The sequence below is a fragment of the Phasianus colchicus genome, chromosome 21, assembly GCF_987193195.1.
Source record: "Phasianus colchicus chromosome 21, bPhaCol1.hap1.1, whole genome shotgun sequence".
In the NCBI taxonomy this organism is placed as follows: Eukaryota; Metazoa; Chordata; class Aves; order Galliformes; family Phasianidae; genus Phasianus; species Phasianus colchicus.
The window spans coordinates 909,875-926,445 of NC_143456.1; the positions used below are offsets into that span (position 1 = coordinate 909,875).

At 58.0% G+C, this 16,571-nt stretch overlaps 4 protein-coding genes and 1 non-coding gene across 8 annotated transcripts in view; 3 read left to right on the top strand and 2 right to left on the bottom strand.

Moving 5' to 3' along the window:
- VPS37D (VPS37D subunit of ESCRT-I) lies at positions 1-1,622 on the top strand. Its single transcript, XM_031591345.2, has 4 exons — positions 1-172; positions 251-422; positions 547-629; positions 778-1,622. The coding sequence occupies exons 1-4, from the start codon at positions 50-52 to the stop codon at positions 1,168-1,170; spliced, it is 771 nt and encodes a 256-aa protein (XP_031447205.2). The 5' UTR covers positions 1-49; the 3' UTR covers positions 1,171-1,622.
- Positions 1,623-4,636: 3,014 nt separating this feature from the next.
- On the bottom strand, positions 4,637-7,155 carry DNAJC30 (DnaJ heat shock protein family (Hsp40) member C30). 2 transcript variants are annotated; one of them, XM_031591996.2, is made up of 2 exons: positions 6,259-7,155; positions 4,637-5,680 (listed from the first exon to the last, which is right to left on the bottom strand). In XM_031591996.2, the coding sequence occupies exon 1, from the start codon at positions 7,069-7,071 to the stop codon at positions 6,457-6,459; it is 615 nt and encodes a 204-aa protein (XP_031447856.1). In that variant the 5' UTR covers positions 7,072-7,155; the 3' UTR covers positions 4,637-5,680; positions 6,259-6,456. The 2 variants fall into 2 exon arrangements, with proteins under 2 accessions (XP_031447856.1, XP_031447855.1); XM_031591995.2 differs by having other exon boundaries at positions 6,226-7,155.
- On the top strand, positions 7,123-11,950 carry BUD23 (BUD23 rRNA methyltransferase and ribosome maturation factor). Of its 2 annotated transcripts, XM_031591992.2 has the most exons (12): positions 7,123-7,243; positions 7,331-7,368; positions 7,472-7,567; positions 7,659-7,741; positions 7,815-7,911; positions 8,663-8,759; positions 9,081-9,131; positions 9,714-9,799; positions 10,006-10,051; positions 10,279-10,340; positions 11,317-11,406; positions 11,558-11,950. In XM_031591992.2, exons 1-12 carry the CDS (start codon positions 7,196-7,198, stop codon positions 11,610-11,612), a joined length of 849 nt encoding a protein of 282 aa, XP_031447852.1. In that variant the 5' UTR covers positions 7,123-7,195; the 3' UTR covers positions 11,613-11,950. The 2 variants fall into 2 exon arrangements, with proteins under 2 accessions (XP_031447852.1, XP_031447853.1); XM_031591993.2 differs by lacking the exon at positions 7,331-7,368 and having other exon boundaries at positions 7,148-7,243.
- On the top strand, positions 10,837-10,973 carry LOC116228254 (small Cajal body-specific RNA 20). Its single transcript, XR_004166735.1, has one exon.
- Positions 11,951-12,125: 175 nt separating the features above from the next.
- STX1A (syntaxin 1A) overlaps positions 12,126-16,571 on the bottom strand; it is a 45,476-nt gene continuing 41,030 nt past the window's right edge. The window contains exons 9-10 of one of the 2 annotated variants that reach the window (XM_031591989.2): positions 15,817-15,927; positions 12,126-15,490 (exon numbers count right to left, since the gene is read on the bottom strand). In XM_031591989.2, coding sequence (XP_031447849.1) covers positions 15,413-15,490; positions 15,817-15,927 — 189 coding nt within the window. In that variant the 3' untranslated portion in view covers positions 12,126-15,412. Of the gene's footprint in view, positions 15,491-15,816; positions 16,022-16,571 lie in introns of those variants that run through there. The other variant, XM_031591988.2, reaches the window with a different exon arrangement.

Here is a 16,571-nt window from a genome sequence, read left to right on the forward strand (position 1 = left end):
CGGTGCTGGCGGCGCCGGCGGCGGGGGGGGCTCCGGCTGTGCCCGGCCCATGGCCCGGCCCCCGGCGCCTCCCGGGGCCCCGCGCTGCTTCGGGGCGCTGAGCACGGGGCAGCTGCGGGCGCTGCTGCAGGACGAGCCCCGGCTGCAGCGCGCTGTCCGCCTCAGCAGGAAGGTAGGGCTGGGCCGGGGTGCGGCGCGATGCGGTGCGGCGCGATGCGCGCCCCGTGCCGCTCACCGCCCGGCGCCGCAGTTCCAGGCGCTGCAGAGGGAGCGGGAGGAGCGGCGGGCGGCCAATAGCGCGCTGGCCCGGGACAACCTGGCGCTGCGGCCGCGGCTGGAGGACGGGAAGGCGGCCCTGGCCATCAAATACCAGGAGCTGCGCGAGGTGCGCGAGGCGTGCCGGGCCAAGCTGCGGCGCCTGGGTGAGTGCGGAGCGACGGGAGGGTGCGGGGTTCCCGGCGGGGAGCGCCCGTCGTGCCGGGAGGGGGGACCCCGTGAGGGGAGAGGAGGGGAGGTTCCCGGCAGCACCGCGCTGTCCCCGCACAGAGGCGTACCTGGAGGAGTGCGGCCCGCAGCGCGCCCTGGATCGGCTCCGAGCCGCGCTGGATGCGTCCGAAGCGGAGGCGGAGGTGAGTGGGTGAAGCGGCGGCGGGTGAGAGCCCCGCGTCGTGCCCTGTCGTGTGCGGAGCACCGAGGGACGGCGCGGGGCTCGGGGATTTGGGGGGACCTCGCTTGTACAGCGCTCCGTCCGACGCTCCCGCACCGCCCGTCCCGCAGGCACAGATGCAGCTGTTCCTGGCGCACGAGGTGCCCCTCGATGCCTTCCTGGAATCCTTCTGCCGGAGCCGCGCGCGCTCCCACGTCTCTCGGACGCAGCTGGAGAAGCTGCAGGAGCTGCTGCAGATGGGCCGGGACCCTGCGGGGGAGACCCCGGGGCTCAACCCGGCGCCGGACTGCGGCGCGGCCTCCCCCAAAGCCCTGGAGCTGCGCTGCGGCTTCGTGCCCGCCGTCCTCGTCCCCGCGGCAGCCGTTGTACCCTTCGCCGTGCCGCCCAAGCACCGTCTCCCGGCCCTGGGACAGCCGCCGGTCGCCCCGCACCCCGCCCAGCACGCGACCCCGCTCAGCCCCCGGCCCTTCCGCCGCCGGGAGCCGGAGCTGCTGCAGCCGTAGAGGTGCGGGACCAGGGAACGGCGGGCGCGGAACTCCGGGAGCTGCTGCGTGCGGGGAAGAAGCGGCTGCATCCGCTGCGGGAGGGGGGGAGAGGGTGCGTCGTTGGGCCCGGGAGGTTGGAAGTGGGGAAGGAGGTCCGGCAGCATGGCCCACTGTGCGCTCCCCAAATAAAGGCTTTGTTCCACACCGTGTGGGCCTGGCTGTGAGCAGAGGAACGGGGCAGGCAGAGGCGATTCCTTGGCTTGGGGAGACCCCTGGGCTCGGCTGTGCCCGGGGATGATGATGGCTGCTCCAGGGTGGACACAGAGCCCATGGGCATGAGGAGCGCGGTTTTCCCCTGGCCAGGCACCAAGTGCAGCCCCCCAGCTCAGCCCCACACGTGGCAACAGTTTGGGGTCGTGTGGGGGCCTCGTGCCAAGCAACTCCCCTTTGCCCCCATACCCATGGGCACAGTGGGAGGTAAGCACAGCCTGGGGGCACCCTGCTGTGCTCTTAGTGCCCATTGCCCTCCTGACCCTGGAAAAGGCCACAGAGTGCTGAGCTGAGCTCTGCTTGGGCACACCCCGTGTTGTCCCACACTGCTCTGCAGTGGTCCTCAGTCTCGTGGGATGGATAGGGAGACGCAGGCGAGAGGCAGAGGGGAAGCTCTGCATCTTTCAGCCACTGCCCTGTAGCACTCCTCCCCACTCCCATGCTGCTGTTTCTGCCATTTGGTTTGTTAAAACATGGCTTTAAGATGAGGATAAAGGGCTGGTTGCAGGGATGATGCTGTGCAGGTTCTCTCCCTGGGGAAGCTCCATATCGCCCATCTCAGGGCTGTGCTGCTGGGCTGTGCTGTAGTGCCCCAGAGCCCTCAGGCTCAGGTAGAGTTGTGGGAGCAGAGTGGTGAGTGCTGCTGCACACACAGAGTGCCATGTGCTGAGCCACAAGGGCTCAGTGTATGGGGTGCTGGGAGTGAGCACAAGGCTTCTCCTTGGGGATCTGGCTACTCATATCTGGGAGAAAAAGGCCAACACAGCATGTGGCTCAGGAGGAACACATGCACGGGCTGAATGCTGGCAGTGGTGTGGAGATGTGCCATTTCCCTGCAAGACAAGACCTGAAGCAGCACTGGGACTGGCACTGGAGCAAGCTGTCTTGGAGGAGTCACACCACCCAGAACACAGCACAGCTGCAGGTGTGCCCAGAGCCTCTCAACAGGCTGCCAGGGCCAAGTGCTCCCAGGTGATGCCATGTGGGCTCAGCAGCAGCTCCAGGACCCTCTGACCCCAGGAGTATGAGTTCCTCTAGGCAAGCAACAGCCTCTCTCAAGCTCAAGAAGGCAGCCAGCAGCACAAACCCACCAGCAGCCCCAGCTGATTTCTGTCTGTGGAGTCCTGCAGCCCCCTGGGTCCCTGCCTGGCTCATGAGTGGAGGGACTGCACAACCACACTGGGCAGAGCTGGTTGCCCCAGCCTGGCACATTTGGGCCTTGTGGTCAGGCAGTAGCCATGGGCAGGCAGAGGAGTGCCTCAGTGCAGGCAGGTGCCTGGACACCCTGCACACCACAAGGTTGCTCTGCAGGGGATAAAATCCCTGGGGTGGGGCTGCCAACAGCAGTGGTGACGTGGCACAGTATCCCCCCTGGGTCTCCCTGTGTGGCAGTGCAGAGCTAGCAGCAGGGCTGTTAATGGGGAACTCTATTAACAGAGGTGTACTGCAGGGCATGCTATGAATGGGAGGGGAGCAGGTGCTGCCAACCGTGCAGCTCTGCCCTGGGACGTTGCACCAGGACCCACTGCAGCAGGGCTGGGGGCAGTGCTCTGCCCACGGACCCCAGGGCAAAGCAGGGCCAGAGCTGTTCTAGACTCCCACAGTCCCCTTGCTGCTGCTCAGGACCCTGTTTGTCCAGCCTGCAGCCCCCCCCCAGCCCTGTCCACAGGCCTGTCAGGTGCCAGGTCTTTCCCGGCTTCTCCATATGGCTGAAGAGGCCCTGAGGAGGCACGGAACCCCTATGCCTGCATACCACTCCACCCACAGCCAGGGAGAGCAGCCCAGGACTGGACTGGGGGAGGGCAGCCAGCACAGCACCAAGTACGAGGCCTTTTCAGGCAGCTCGTGAGCTCCTGTGCCCCTCTGACTACAGGGCAGCTATGGCTGCAGGTGTGGGGGCAGCAGCTGCAGCTCCTGATTAGCTGCAGGAAGGCAGCGGTCACAGCATTGCTGCTGCAGCACCAACCTATGGGCTGTGCCTGACTTCCAAGGGGCTGGCAGGCTCTGTGCAGACCTGTCTGTTTGCAGGGAGCTTTCATTTGATTCAGCATTGCAACAGCTAAGCTTTGCTTTTGTCCTCTCTCCTCTTTTTCTCCACGAGCTGCTGATCCCCGTGGGCTTTTACAACTTACACGGTCCCTGCTGTGACATTGGCAGGATTGCCTGCCAGATGTACTCTGGCACTCATGGCACAGGTAACCCACAAAGAGTGGGCTCACCTGGCTAAAGGAAAGCCGTGTGCACCTGGCAGCTCTCCATCAGGGAAAACAACTGGGGAATGAGAAGAAATATTGAATATGATAACAGCATGGACACAAGGTGATGAGAGGCTAGAAACCTCAGGTGCTGGAAGGTGGCTGCTGGTCTGTGAATCTGGACAACCTCCAACCTCTAGGCACCTGATTTCCTGACATCTGTCCTGCAGCAGCTGGCCACTCTGCCCAAGAAACAGAGGTGATGATCTGGAGAAACCAATGTCCGGCTTTTGGCTGGAATAGAGCTACTTCACTGGAACAGGTTGCCCAAGGAAGTTGTGGATGCCCCATCCCTGGAGGCATTCAAGGCCAGGCTGGATGTGGCTCTGGGCAGCCTGGTCTAGCAGTTGGCAACCCTGCACGTAGCAGGGGGTTGGAACGAGATGGTCATTGTGGTCCTTTTCGACCCAGGCCATTCTATGATACTTTTCTTCCTATTAGCAGGTATAGTGCTGGTAACATCCCAGACACAAGGGACGTTACTTTTGGGGTGTAACACAAGTGTCTGGTTGTAATGGGAGTGCATACTGTATACAAAGTGGCAAAAATAGCACTACAGCAGCTAATGGGAAGAAAATCTCCCCATACTCTGCATGCCACACTTCCCCTCCTCCAACCAAACCCAGCAGCAAAGCTGAGCATTTGCTCACCTCTTCCAAAGAAGTGAACCCAGCAGATATGTCACAGCTCAGCCCAAGTACATCAAAAGCGGCAGAGTGGGTCTGTAGTAGTAGGAGTGAAGTCTGCCCACAGAAGTCACCCCACCCATTCCCAGTGACTGCAAGCTGCATGTCCAGCCTCTCCCAACAGGTCTCAGGGTAAAAAATGCACCTCCCCACAAACACATCATTTTCAGGCTACTGTGGTCACTGAGTGAACACCATCCCACCTCCCACCTTCCATTTTCCAGCAAGTACAAAGAACATTTACTGCCCATCAAAAGAAAGACACGTCAGTTCATCATTAGTTTATGGATTTTTTGTTTTAATTTTAATGTTCAGGATGTGTCACGGAGACCTGAAGAGGAACAGGAAGAACCAGCAATATGAACTGCGCTAACCACCATGGTAAGGCACATTGATGAGCCCAGCTTTAGTGCCTTGATTTCAGACACAAGCACCAGGCACAGATCAGGAGAACCAGATATCTCACAGGAGTGCTTCCCTGTTCCAGTGCCAGGAGCACAGCGCTCAGCTCCTCCACGCTGCACTACACCCGACCCACTCCCTGCATGGAAATCCAAGCATCGTATACAAAGAGACCAACCCAAAGACAATGTGTGTTTGGCAGGACAGCCTTAAAAACTGGCAAATCACAATACCAGGAACTAAAGAGATGCTCCTTGTAGTACCTGCTGCTTCCCATGGCTGTGCAGAGCTCTCCCAGCCTCTGAGAGAATGCTGCTGGCCAAGCTCTTCCTGGGAAGCTGCTTCTGGGGGGCAGTAAGGGATGTGGCTTACAGCACAAAAGTGCATGGGTGTGCTGGCACAGAGCTACAGTTCTAGACTCTTCCACTCTATAACCAGTGCCCTCAAATGCCAGGCTCCCCCTGCTCTTCACATGCCAACATTTCAGGATTATAATCCCAACAACAACAGAAGATCCTGGAAAGCCCTCTCTTTTCTTGCACTGAATTTGCCCAAACACACAGCAGCCTCTGCAGTTAATAGTGGTACAATTCTTTGCAGAAGAGACAGGAGACTCCCTTGTAGCAGCACGTACCACCTACCAGTACACATTGCACTCTGCCCTGCTGCTGCCTCGGGCTCAGCTCAGTATCACAGAACTCCATCGCTGAAAAACACGAGGCATTTGCTTTTGTTTGTATTGAGAGAAATCACAACCCTGTGTCACAGCAGTGAGGGAAGGGCATATCTTTGGCACAGTCCAGCCCAGCAAACACAGAACAAAGTACTGCAGACGTCGTCCTTGGCACTCCAGGTGTTGCAACACAGTGTTCCAGCAAGCTTCACTCTCTGCCAGCAGTACCATGTAGGTAAAACCTTCACCCAAAGAAAGACAGGCACTCTTAAAGACAATCTTCAGTTCCTGAATCACTTCAGTACTTAATTAGGCAAACACTCCTATTGCAAAAGGTGCTCACAGACATGTCAAACAAATAATGCCACTGACAAAAGCATACTGCTCGAAGCCACAACAGCTGTACAAGACAGTCTTGTGCAAAGCTCCTAGCAAGCCCTCACCAAGGCGGGCTGCTCTGCACAGCCAGCTGTTTGGGGCAGCACCTCCAGGTGATGGCACACGCTGACTGGGACATGGGCAGCCAGAGGCCCACATTCCATTCTTTCAGGCTGCTGAAACCGAGAACTCCGTGCCCAGCACAGTGAGGCAGACCCCAAGCAGAGACACACAGAGTCACGGCGCAGGCTGGAGCCAAGCACTCCATAAACGTACTAAGTGTGACAGCACAAAGGTAGCAAGCTTGGGATTAATGGAACCCGCAGAGAGAAATTACTTAACATCAGCAAGCGCATATCCAGGAATGCATGCAGCACACAGACACTGCTGGCTATTATTTAATCTCTACCGTGGCTCAGCAGAACAGAGATGTGGTTCCCACCAGGGTCACAGCGCAGCGTCAGTGGAGATGTCAGAGGACACAGAGGTCTGTGTCCCTGCCGGGCGCCTCGCGTCGGTCCGCTGGCAAACGGGGCACATGGCTGCGGCAGCGCGGGGCCGCACGACTTCAGAAGCGACGCCGAGCCCCCGCACGGGTCCCGCGCCGCCTGAGGGCTGCCGGCACCGCGCCGGTCCGCCGCTACTTGAGGCCGTAGAGCATCGCGAAGCCCAGCACGAAGACCAGCCCAACCGTGAGGTCCGTCAGGAACCGCAGGCGGCCCTGGGCCGCGGCCTCCTCCCGGCAGAGGCGCAGCCGCTCCCGACGCGCCCGCAGCGCCCGCTCCCGCTCCAGCTGCTCGCCGTAGTGCGCGCGGTAGAAGGCGTCGAAGTCGAAGGGCGGCGGCACGGGGCCGCGGCGTGCGGCGGCGGCGCGGTCGGGGGGCGGCGCGGCGGGAGCGCGGCTCGAGGGCCGGGGGACGCCGCGCACGTCGTCGCGGCCGAGGGCGCCGAGGTCGTACTTGCGGCGCAGCGCGGCGCTGCCCAGCACGCGGTAGGCCTCGCTGACGGCGGCGAAACGCTCGGCGGCGGCCGCGCTGCCCGCGTTGCGGTCGGGGTGGAAGCGGAAGGATTGCCGGTAGTACGCCGCCTTGATCTGCGCCGGCGTGGCGGTGGGCGGGACGTCCAGCACTTCGTACAGCGTGCAGCGCGGCGCCTCGCCGCTCCCCGTGCTCCCGCCGCAGCGCGGGGCCGCGCCCAGCCCCAGTCCCGGCCCCGGGAGCAGGAGGCGCCGCAGGCCCAACGGCAATGGACCCATCGCTCAGCACCCGCGCGCCGCCATCTTGCCCGCTGCGCAACGTCACTCGGGCGCGACCGATCGTGACGTCACTCTGGCGCGACGCGGAGACGCGCGACGCCGTGCGGTGACGTCATCGTGCAGTATGGCGGGCAGCGGGCGGCGGCCGGAGCACCGCGGGCCTCCGGAACTGGTGCGGGCGGGGCGGGCGGGGCGGGCAAACCGGGCCGGGGGACCGCGCTCACATCCCTCTCCCCCTCTTTCCATTCTGTTCTTGCAGTTCTACGATGAGACGGAGGCACGGAAGTACACTCAGAAGTACGGTGGGCGGTGGGACGGGGGGTGGGCTGGAGGCCCGGCGGGTGCTGGGGGTCCGTGTGTGCCGCGGTGCCTCCGCCGACCTACCGCCTTCGCCCCGCAGCTCCCGCGTGGCCGAGATCCAGGCGCAGATGGCGGCGCGGGCCGTGGAGCTGCTGGCGCTGCCCGAGGGACGGCCGTGCCTCCTCCTGGACGTGGGGTGAGCGGCGTGGGGCGCGCGGCGGGCGGGGTGGGGCCGGGCCGTCCCTGGAGGGCACCATGAGCCGCCGTTGTCCCCTTCCCGTCTGCAGCTGCGGCTCCGGACTGAGCGGGGAGCACATCTCCGAGGAGGGACACTGCTGGATCGGGGTGGACATCAGCCGCGCCATGCTGGGTGAGCGTCCCGCCGCACCCCTCTCTGCAGGGAGCGCCGCGGGCGTGCGCTGAGCGCTGCGCTCCCTGCATAGATGTGGCTGTGGAGAGGGAGGTCGAAGGAGATCTGCTCCTCGCAGATATGGGCGATGGCATTCCCTTTAGGCCTGGCACGTTTGATGGCTGCATCAGGTGAGTCTGAGCACCTGAACGAGCTCTCCTGATAGTCTGCATAACAGCCACCTTCTGCAGTGTGCGCAGGGTGCGCAGTGTGCACAATGTGCTCATGTTCTGTGAGAGAGGAGTGCGACTCTCCCCGCTCTGCTGGCATGTGCAGTGTGCAGCTCTGTGGGCTGTCTGACTGTTTTTGTGGCAGTGAATCAGGAGCATGATTGGACTAAATAAATTAGAGATGGTGTACTTTCAGGTGAGTTGAGATGTGCACCAAAGCATTTCAGTACTGTTGATTAAGGGACTGGCTTCACAGCTGAGCAAAATTTTGATGGTTGGTTTGGGGGTGAAGGCCTGGAGGAAATAAACACTTTTGTTAATGAATGCTTCTTAAAGGTACTGGAAAGAAGCAGGGGCTCTCTGTCACCAAGCTTCGTGTTCTCTTTGGGGTCACTGGCAAAACCTGTGTGGCTACTTATGGGCTTTGTTAGGGCCACAACCAAGCACTGTATTATCTGAACATATGGCCTAGAGGAGAGGTCTGATGTTTCTGTTGCTTGACTATCTGCTGCACCAGGTTGCTCGTGGCGTAACTTAGTGAGTCTCTGTAATGACTTTACTGCAAAGCAAGGCAAGGCTATAGAGAAAAAATGAATCATTTTCTCTGAAGCCGAGCACATGCTCAGTGCTAAAAGAATGCTCAAAGGGAGGTGGGAGGCTCTGCTAAGGAATTGATGGTTCAGGGTCCTGTGGGTCTTGATTTCTTTTGCAGTATTTCTGCAGTGCAGTGGCTTTGTAACGCTGACAAGAAGTCACATAGTCCTCCAAAACGCCTCTATAGGTTCTTTTCAACTCTTTATACTGCCTTGGTAAGTGTCATGCTCTCTCAGTCAGCCCTCTGCCTATTTTGGTATCCCTATCAGTGCCTTGTAGCAAGATTTCGAGTAACTGAAATGTAGGATTAGCTACAGCACCCGTTCCTTGACTGCTTCCCTGTCTGCACAGTGCCTGTGTTTCTGCAGTTCCTGCTGCTAGCCCTGTGCCTTGCTGTGCTGTGGTGACTCTGTCTTTGCCATCTGAGCTGCTCTCCTGGGAGAGTTCTCTAGGAGGCTTCCTGAGGATTGTGGACTGGGCAGTAAGAGGGGAAGCCTGCTCTAAGCCATGCTTGTGACTGACCTTGTTTCCCATAGGCCCGAGGATCCCGAGCTGTACTGCAGCTGTACCCTGAGAACTCAGAACAGGTACAGCAGAGAAGCTACATGCATGTTTAAGGCTCAGGATGCATTATGTTTTCCTGCATTGGGTCTTCGTCTGTGTCCTTCCTCTCACTTGTAAAGCTCTGTAAGAACTAGAGGGGATAAAAAAGAAAAAAAAGAAAAAAAAACAACAGTAAGGAGAATGCCCTACGTCCTTTCCCCTGTTCACAGTTGATCTTGGGCTGAGCCTTAAAATCCAAGAAATTGGCAGGATGTGATCTACAGCTGCTGTGCTGTGTGTTCCTTTGTGTGATGGGTTTGAAGACTGAGCTGTAGTTATCAATGCTGTACTGTAATTTCCCGAGGCTGGAAAATCCCTCCCTGTATCCCTCTCTGAGAGTCTGCTCTTCCAGTTAACCCAGGGTAGGCAGAGGAGTAGGGAGAACTAGGGAAATGCTGCAGACTTTTGTCTGGATCCTACTGCAGAGCTGAGAGCGAGGGACAGGGATTAACAGGAGTAGGGTTGACTTGTCTTTGGCACACACAGTCAGCTGTGTCTGACAGAGGGCTGGGCATCATTGGTAGTGACTGCTAAATAAATGTCTTTTGTTTGTGCTCCTTTTTCAGCTGGAGCTCATCACAGCCCAAGCCATGAGAGCTGGCTTTACTGGTGGAATGGTCGTAGATTACCCCAACAGTGCCAAAGCTAAGAAGTGAGTTCTGTATCTTTGTGTATGGGCGTCTGTGAGGTGAAGCATAGCTTCAGCAGCTATTATTGTAAGCTGTGTTCCTTTCTCTCAGGATACAGTCCTGGGCAGAGATGACAGCTTGGATCTGACTGTGTTATAAAAGCTGACGGTCTTGCTTCAGAACTGGGAATTGCATGTTGACTCCTAGCTCCTCACTCTTGTTCTTTCAGGTTCTTCCTCTGTCTCTTTGTTGGGGCATCTGGCACATTACCAAAGGTAAGGAACTCAGCCAAGGAGCAGAAATGGCTGTTGGCTGATGTGGAAGAGCTGTGGGCAGGGGGCAGCCCTATGTATGCAGATACAGCTTTATTCATTGCCACAATTTCTGGGAGATCAGCTTGCTCCTGCCACAGTCCTTCTCCTGGCAAAGCACTGCTCCCCATAATTAGATGGCAGTGAACATTGGCTCTGTCTTCTCCAGATGAAAGAATTTTGTTTTTCAGGGCCTTGGTACTGAGTGTGCTGATGGAGAAGAGATACATCAGGCAAAATTCACCAATGAGAGGTATTGTTTGTTTAGTGAAGTTGTTCCCAAGTGTCAGGGGGTGTAAGCACTCAGTTTTGCTGGCTGAGGACCAGGGTGCTACCATGCATGAAGTGGCTGGAGGGAGGGAAGGGGAGGGGGGCATTGGGATGACTCTCTGCAGTCCAGATGGGCATTGCTCTGTCATGCTGAAGGGCATGACAATGCCCTTCAGGAAATGAGCAGGACAAGCTGCTTCGACTAGAGAGCTTTGCAGTGCTGTCAGGGAGCTGTCCTTGATGCTCACTGTGAAACTGCAGCTGAGCAATTAGTTGGAGGTGCACTTCTGTCTAGCACTCAGTGCTGTAGCATAGGCCATTGATGGTGGGAGAGAGGTTGTTTACAATGCTGGCTTATGCCAAGCATTGCTTTTTTGGTGGGAAGGCTGTGTCTGAAGTCTTATATTCCATTCCTTCCTCAGTGAATTTTTTTGCTGTGATTGCATAGCAACTGCTTGGGTGGTTTTTCCTTCTGGCCAGGTCTCCTTCCATGGTAGCGTTGCAAGGAGGAACCCCTCTTGCAGCCAGTGGAAAGAGACAGAGAACAAAAACCAGAGGAAAGTCGTCGTGGCTGCCAGGAGCTGGTGGCTGTCATGTTTTCCTGCCTCTTACACTGCAGTGCTCTGCTCATTCAGTCCAGAGGGTATCTCATCTTGTAAGGCTGTAGCAGAGCTGACAACTTGTTGGGAATTTGGGGCATTTGCTGTATTCAGAGTAGGGCAGACAAGGGTGCATGTGAGGTGTCAGATACAGCAGAGGGGAGTGCTGGCCTGCTGCAGCTGTGAAGGGTAGGTGTTTCTTTGCTCAAAGCCAGGGCAGGTGGCAGCCTCCCTCCTGCAGTAGTGCCTGGGCTTGGACTGTGTGGCCACACCTTGCTGTTTCTGAGTGGAAATCCTCAAGAGCACAGAAGTGTGCCCCCATTCCAGTTCCTCCCTAGCTGCTGTTTGCTCTCTTTGTAGGATACGATTCAGAAATGCCAAGGGCAAGTCTGTGAAGAAAAGCCGGGACTGGATTCTTGAGAAGAAAGAACGCAGACGACGACAGGGCAAGTAAGTTCAGCTGGGTCCTGCTTCAGCTGAGGCTAACTGTGCTGGTCTGGCTTGCTGTCACCCACTTAGACTCCTGCCATGATCCACCTTCCCTTCCTGTCCCAGAGTGGCCTGTGGATCACACTGAATTGTTCTTTGCTTTTCTCCCTAGGGAAGTGCGGGCAGACACAAAATACACAGGTCGGAAGCGCCGCCCTCAGTTCTGAATTGCTGTGGACATTGCTGACATGGAAGACTGTGTGTTGGCCTCATTAGTGAGCCTCTAGTGGATGGCCCCAATGGGCTTCCTTGGCTTAGGACTTGCAGAAACCACGGTGACCCGTCTCAACAACTGTAGACTGGCTCAGGTGTAGCCAAACTGCTAACTACAAATCTTCCAGCTGTTTTCTTCGTGAAGGGAGAGCAGCACAGTGTTCTGGCCACTTGGAGTCTGCCATGACATTGCTTGTCTTCTTAACAGGGCAGTGAGCCATCTGGAGCTTCAGGCAAGCTCAGAACATTATATGCAGACTTTTCTCTAAACAGTCAACAAGTTGAAAGAGTTGCTGGTCTTCTGTGTCATGTCAGTGCAGGGGAGCGCTGAGGTGGGAAACAAAGTAGCTGGTTCCCTGCCAGCTTCCCCTCTGTGTGCAAGGAGTAGCCAGGCAGTATTAGAGGTGTGTGTTTCTTCTGGGCAGGTGAGCACAACTGTTATTTGACTTCTCCTGTGGTGATTCCTCTTGCATGTTCTTCACATCAGCCCCCCTGTCTGTGTTACTGCTCTGAGGGTGTTGGAGTCTCCCCAGTCCTTGCTCCCCGTCACTTCCACCCTTCCCCTTTAACAGAAGTGCCAGCCAGAGCTCTACAGTTACAAATGTTTATTCTACATAAAAATTCCACAAAATGGGAAGCTGTTTTGCACCCAAAGCTTTTGGGAGAAGAAAGGCAGGCCAGCAGAGTGGGAAAGGGGGGAAGAGGGGAAGGAGATAAGAGGCAACAATACAGTGTCATCCAGCCCAGTGAGACAGAGCAAGCCAGGGTCAAGATCCACATAGAAAACAAGGACACTTAGCTCACAGTACAGCAACAGTACAACTCCACATGGGGCTTGGAAAGCCTTCAAGTACATTACTTACTAAAAAAAAAAAAAAATTAAAAAAAAAAACTGAAAAAAAAACCAAAACAATCCTCAGTTCAAGTGCAAGCTGTGTGTGCCCCACACTGCTCGTAAAATACTGCATCAACATGCTCCCGGCGCTGGGAAGGCAGGTGGCACTTGGAACAGAGGTGGTGGAACCCAAAGGACAAGTGGGCTGAGATTGGAGGTTAGAAAGAAAAAGTGAAATGTTTCCCCAAAGCACAACCACACTGTTGGTGATTTGGTCTGTACATGCAATGAGAGGCAGGTAAAAAGGAACTGAACGGGGCTTCCCGTAGTGCAGGGGTAATTATTGCACCAAAACACCCTCCCCTCACAGTGAGGGCAGTGCGAGACAGCCTGCGGGGCAGTGATGGCAGTGTGCTCCTCTGCCTCCCTCGTGTCAGAGCCTGCAGCCACTGCTGCCTGCACAGACCCAGTGAAGTGCCAGTGGCAGAATCACGGCTCTGCTGCTGGCACTGGCAGCACTCACAAGGAACAAGCGTCAGTTGTTCCAGCACTATTCTGGGCCCCGTGCCTTTACTGGGGCGGGTTGCAGCCCCGATGTCATGTGAGCTTGTGCCACAGGAACCACTTGTTGGAAGAAAAGTATCCCCTTGTGCTAGCAGTGGGCATTGCTACAGGGAGAGCCTGAGATGAACTTTCTTGCCTGCCTGCCTAGGAGCAGCGCTACCAGCAGTAGTTTTATTGCTTCCCACGGGGGGCCCGGTGCTCTCCCTCGCTCAATACGGCATTGTGCAAACTGCAGGAGCAGGCACTTGCACAATGGGGCACATTAGCCCCAGCTCTGTCTCCCATAGCCAGACATGCCCACAAAGCAAGGGCTGTGCCCATGCCCAACTTCCACATGGGAGGGGAGCTTCACACCCAGCCTGTCCCTGCTGGCAGCAATCCAAGTACCCCAGACCCTCGTGCCCACGCAGGCTGCAGCACTGGATCTCACACCAGTCATCACAGGAATGTGAAAGAAGGGGGCTCCAGTCTTGGATGGTCTGACAGCCACAGCTGCTGGGAGCTTGGGCTGGGCAGCACGAGGGGCCAGGCTGGACACACTGCCCATCAGCAGCCAAATGCAAGCAGGGGCCTTGTGGTGGTACCTTTGGTGGTGGTGGCAGGGAGCACTGCATCCTAGCTATGGCCAATGGTCTGCACCCTCCATCTGAGAGCACACTGTGCAAGGTTGGTGCCAGCACTGCAGCACCAGACAGGATGGAGCTGGGTGGGAGCAGGACTCAGTTCCAGTAAGGCCTGCCCTCACCCTGCCTCGTAGCTCAAGCCCCTCAGCTGTTGGGGAATGTGGAGGCTGGGTGTACTCGTCTGGCCCTGGTTGGAGTGGGGAAACAGCATTCTGCCTGCAGCTGTTCGTGCTGCCACAGTGCCCCTTTTCTGCTATCAGTGCCTGGGCTCACATCCAACCTCTGCCCCAGATGCATAACTGCAAGCTTGGCACCAGGTACCTGCCCTGCTCAGGCTCCTCCACGGTGCTTTGGCACTTTGTGAGCAAGCCACAGCACTGCAGTCCCCTGAGGAACACAAGGGCAGGAGCCCTGCAACCATCCTGAGGCAGGAGCACAGGGACGACAGCCCGGTGGCAATGCAGGCCTCTCTGCTGCAGCAGTCTCAGGTCACCTGCAGCAGGCAGCAGACGGCTGCAACCCACAGTGTGTGGGTGTCTCACTGGGTGGCCTGGGGAAGGGCGGGCAGCAGGGCACTGTCCCAGGAGAAAGTGGCAGGCAAATGCTAAGATGTGGTGGAGCTGGAAGGAGCAGTCAGGCATTGCCTTACTCAGGAGTTGGTGGCACAGAGGAGGAGGAAGAGTAGGAGGAGGAAGGCTGCTGCTCCTAGTTTGTGGGGGTGGATGCAACAAGGGCTGCTCCCTGGGACTGTGACAGGAGCAAGCCCTCCTGCCTCCAACCCCCAGCCCGAGGGCGCTGTGTGGAGGTGCAGCCTGGCTCCCAGCGAGCACTACCAGGGCTGTGGGTGTCAGAGCTATCCCCAGACACTGACAATCAGAGCCCAGGCCTGGGGGTGGTAAAAGCCAGGGTCACTGTGTGCCAGAGCTGAGTAAAGAACAAGGAAGATGTGGAGCAGGGCAAGCAACCAGTGAAACTCGCTGCCCTTAAAGTCCCTGTGACCTTTTGCTCTGCCAGCCCAGTGCTGGGCTGCAGCACTGAGCCCAGGCAGCTGTCCCCATCCCCAGGCTTCAGCGATGGACCCGAACAGCAGCTCCTCATCCCATGCTGCTCCATTGGGCAGGGCTGGAACAGAACCCACCATGCAACACCCACTGGCAGCAGCAGCACACCCAGCAGCAGCCCTGGGCACCTGCAGCATGGCAGCATGGATGGAGGGCCTGGCAGAGCACAGCCCTGGGAAGTGCCCTGTAGGAGAAGCAGCCTAATGAAAGTGGTTTGCAAGCACAGATGCGGCTGACAGACATGAGAGCTTTGGCCAGCGGTGACGGGAAAAGCTGGGGGGAGGCTGACTGGGCTCTGTGCTCCTGAGGAGCCTGTAACACCCCATGCTGGTCTCATCTCTGGGTGTCACCGACAGGCTCCTGGCCTGGCACAGTGCCCAACGGTCCCTCTGTTCCCCCACTCCCGGCAGCCTCCCAGGCCAAGCAGTGATGAGAGCTCAGGTTGCCCTGAAGGTCCCCCTCACACCCATCACCGTCCCCTGCACCCCATCTGCGCCCTGGGGCCGGCGCTCCCTCCACACAGATGCACCGCACCGCACACACAGCATCACAAACAACCATGCATTAGAAACTGAAATGCTGCTGGGGGGCTCCGGGGCTGCGTGGTTCGCTCCGGTCCCACAACACGCGTGGCTCCGTCCATCACACACAAGCAGTCCTGTCGGGGGAGTCTAGCCGAAAATGCCGCCGAAGGTGGAGGCGATGACGATACCCAGGATCACACAGCAGATAATGATCATGATCTTCTTCTGCTCAGGTGTCCCAGCACCGAAAGGGAGAGAGAGGAGAGGGGGCCATGAGTGCTGGGGACTGGGGCCTGCCCTGCTCCCCGGGCTCTGATCAGCAGCACAGGGCCTGATCCTCCTTCAGCTTGGGGAACAGGGCAGTGCTTGGGGTCAGAGCTCTACCACCTTTCTCCACCGCCTCCACGCCCTGTAGGCCCACAGCCAGCCAGGTCCTTGGTGTCCACTCTGGCCCTTTTCCTCCCCTCATGTGGCAGCCCTGTCCCACAACCTCCCTCCCGTGTCTGGGTGCTCAGCCCCAGCCCGGCCAGCCTCCCCGTGCTGCCACTCACCCGTCTGGCTTTGCTCTGGTACTTCACCGCTTTTTTGGTGTCGGACACAGCTCGCTCCACGTAGTCCACAGAGTGTTCCACATTGTACTCGATGCGGTCGATCATCTCACCCTGCAGAGCAGGGACAGAGCCCACCCACCGTGAGCTCCTTCCTTCCCCGCTGCTCCCTGGCACCATGCAGCCATCGCCCTGCCCATCCCTGGCCCTGTGAAGGAGAGAGAGACCGTCACCCACCTGCTGCAGGCACATGGGCAACAGGCACCCTGGGCAGTCCTGGGGTGGGGGATCAGACTGAAGAGTGCACTGACATTGTGCTGCACACTGGAGAAGCAGGAACGATAGAGGACAAGAGCCAAGAGTACATCCGCAGCAACATGTGGGATGCTCACAAAGCCACGAGCATGCAGGGATGACTGCTCTGATCTGCTCAAGCACCCTGTAGAAAAGCAGAGTCTCCTGGAGCGAGGCTGGTGAGTTTGGAGCACTGGGTCCTGCAGGAGCTGCTGCTCTGCCCGACTCTGCCCTGGGCCGATCCACACCCTTCAGCCCCTGCAGGTGTCAACGATGCACTTTCAAGGGGCAAGGAGGGGCTTGAACCCCAACATCCTCCTCATGGCACAGAGCTGGGGGTCACGACCAGCAGATTTACAATGCTCTTCTCTCATCTCAACTGCTTCCTGCGCCCATCAGTGCCATGTCTGGGGCAGAGCAGCAGCTGCCAACATGTGGTACTCCTCTGCTCCCTGCCTTCCTAT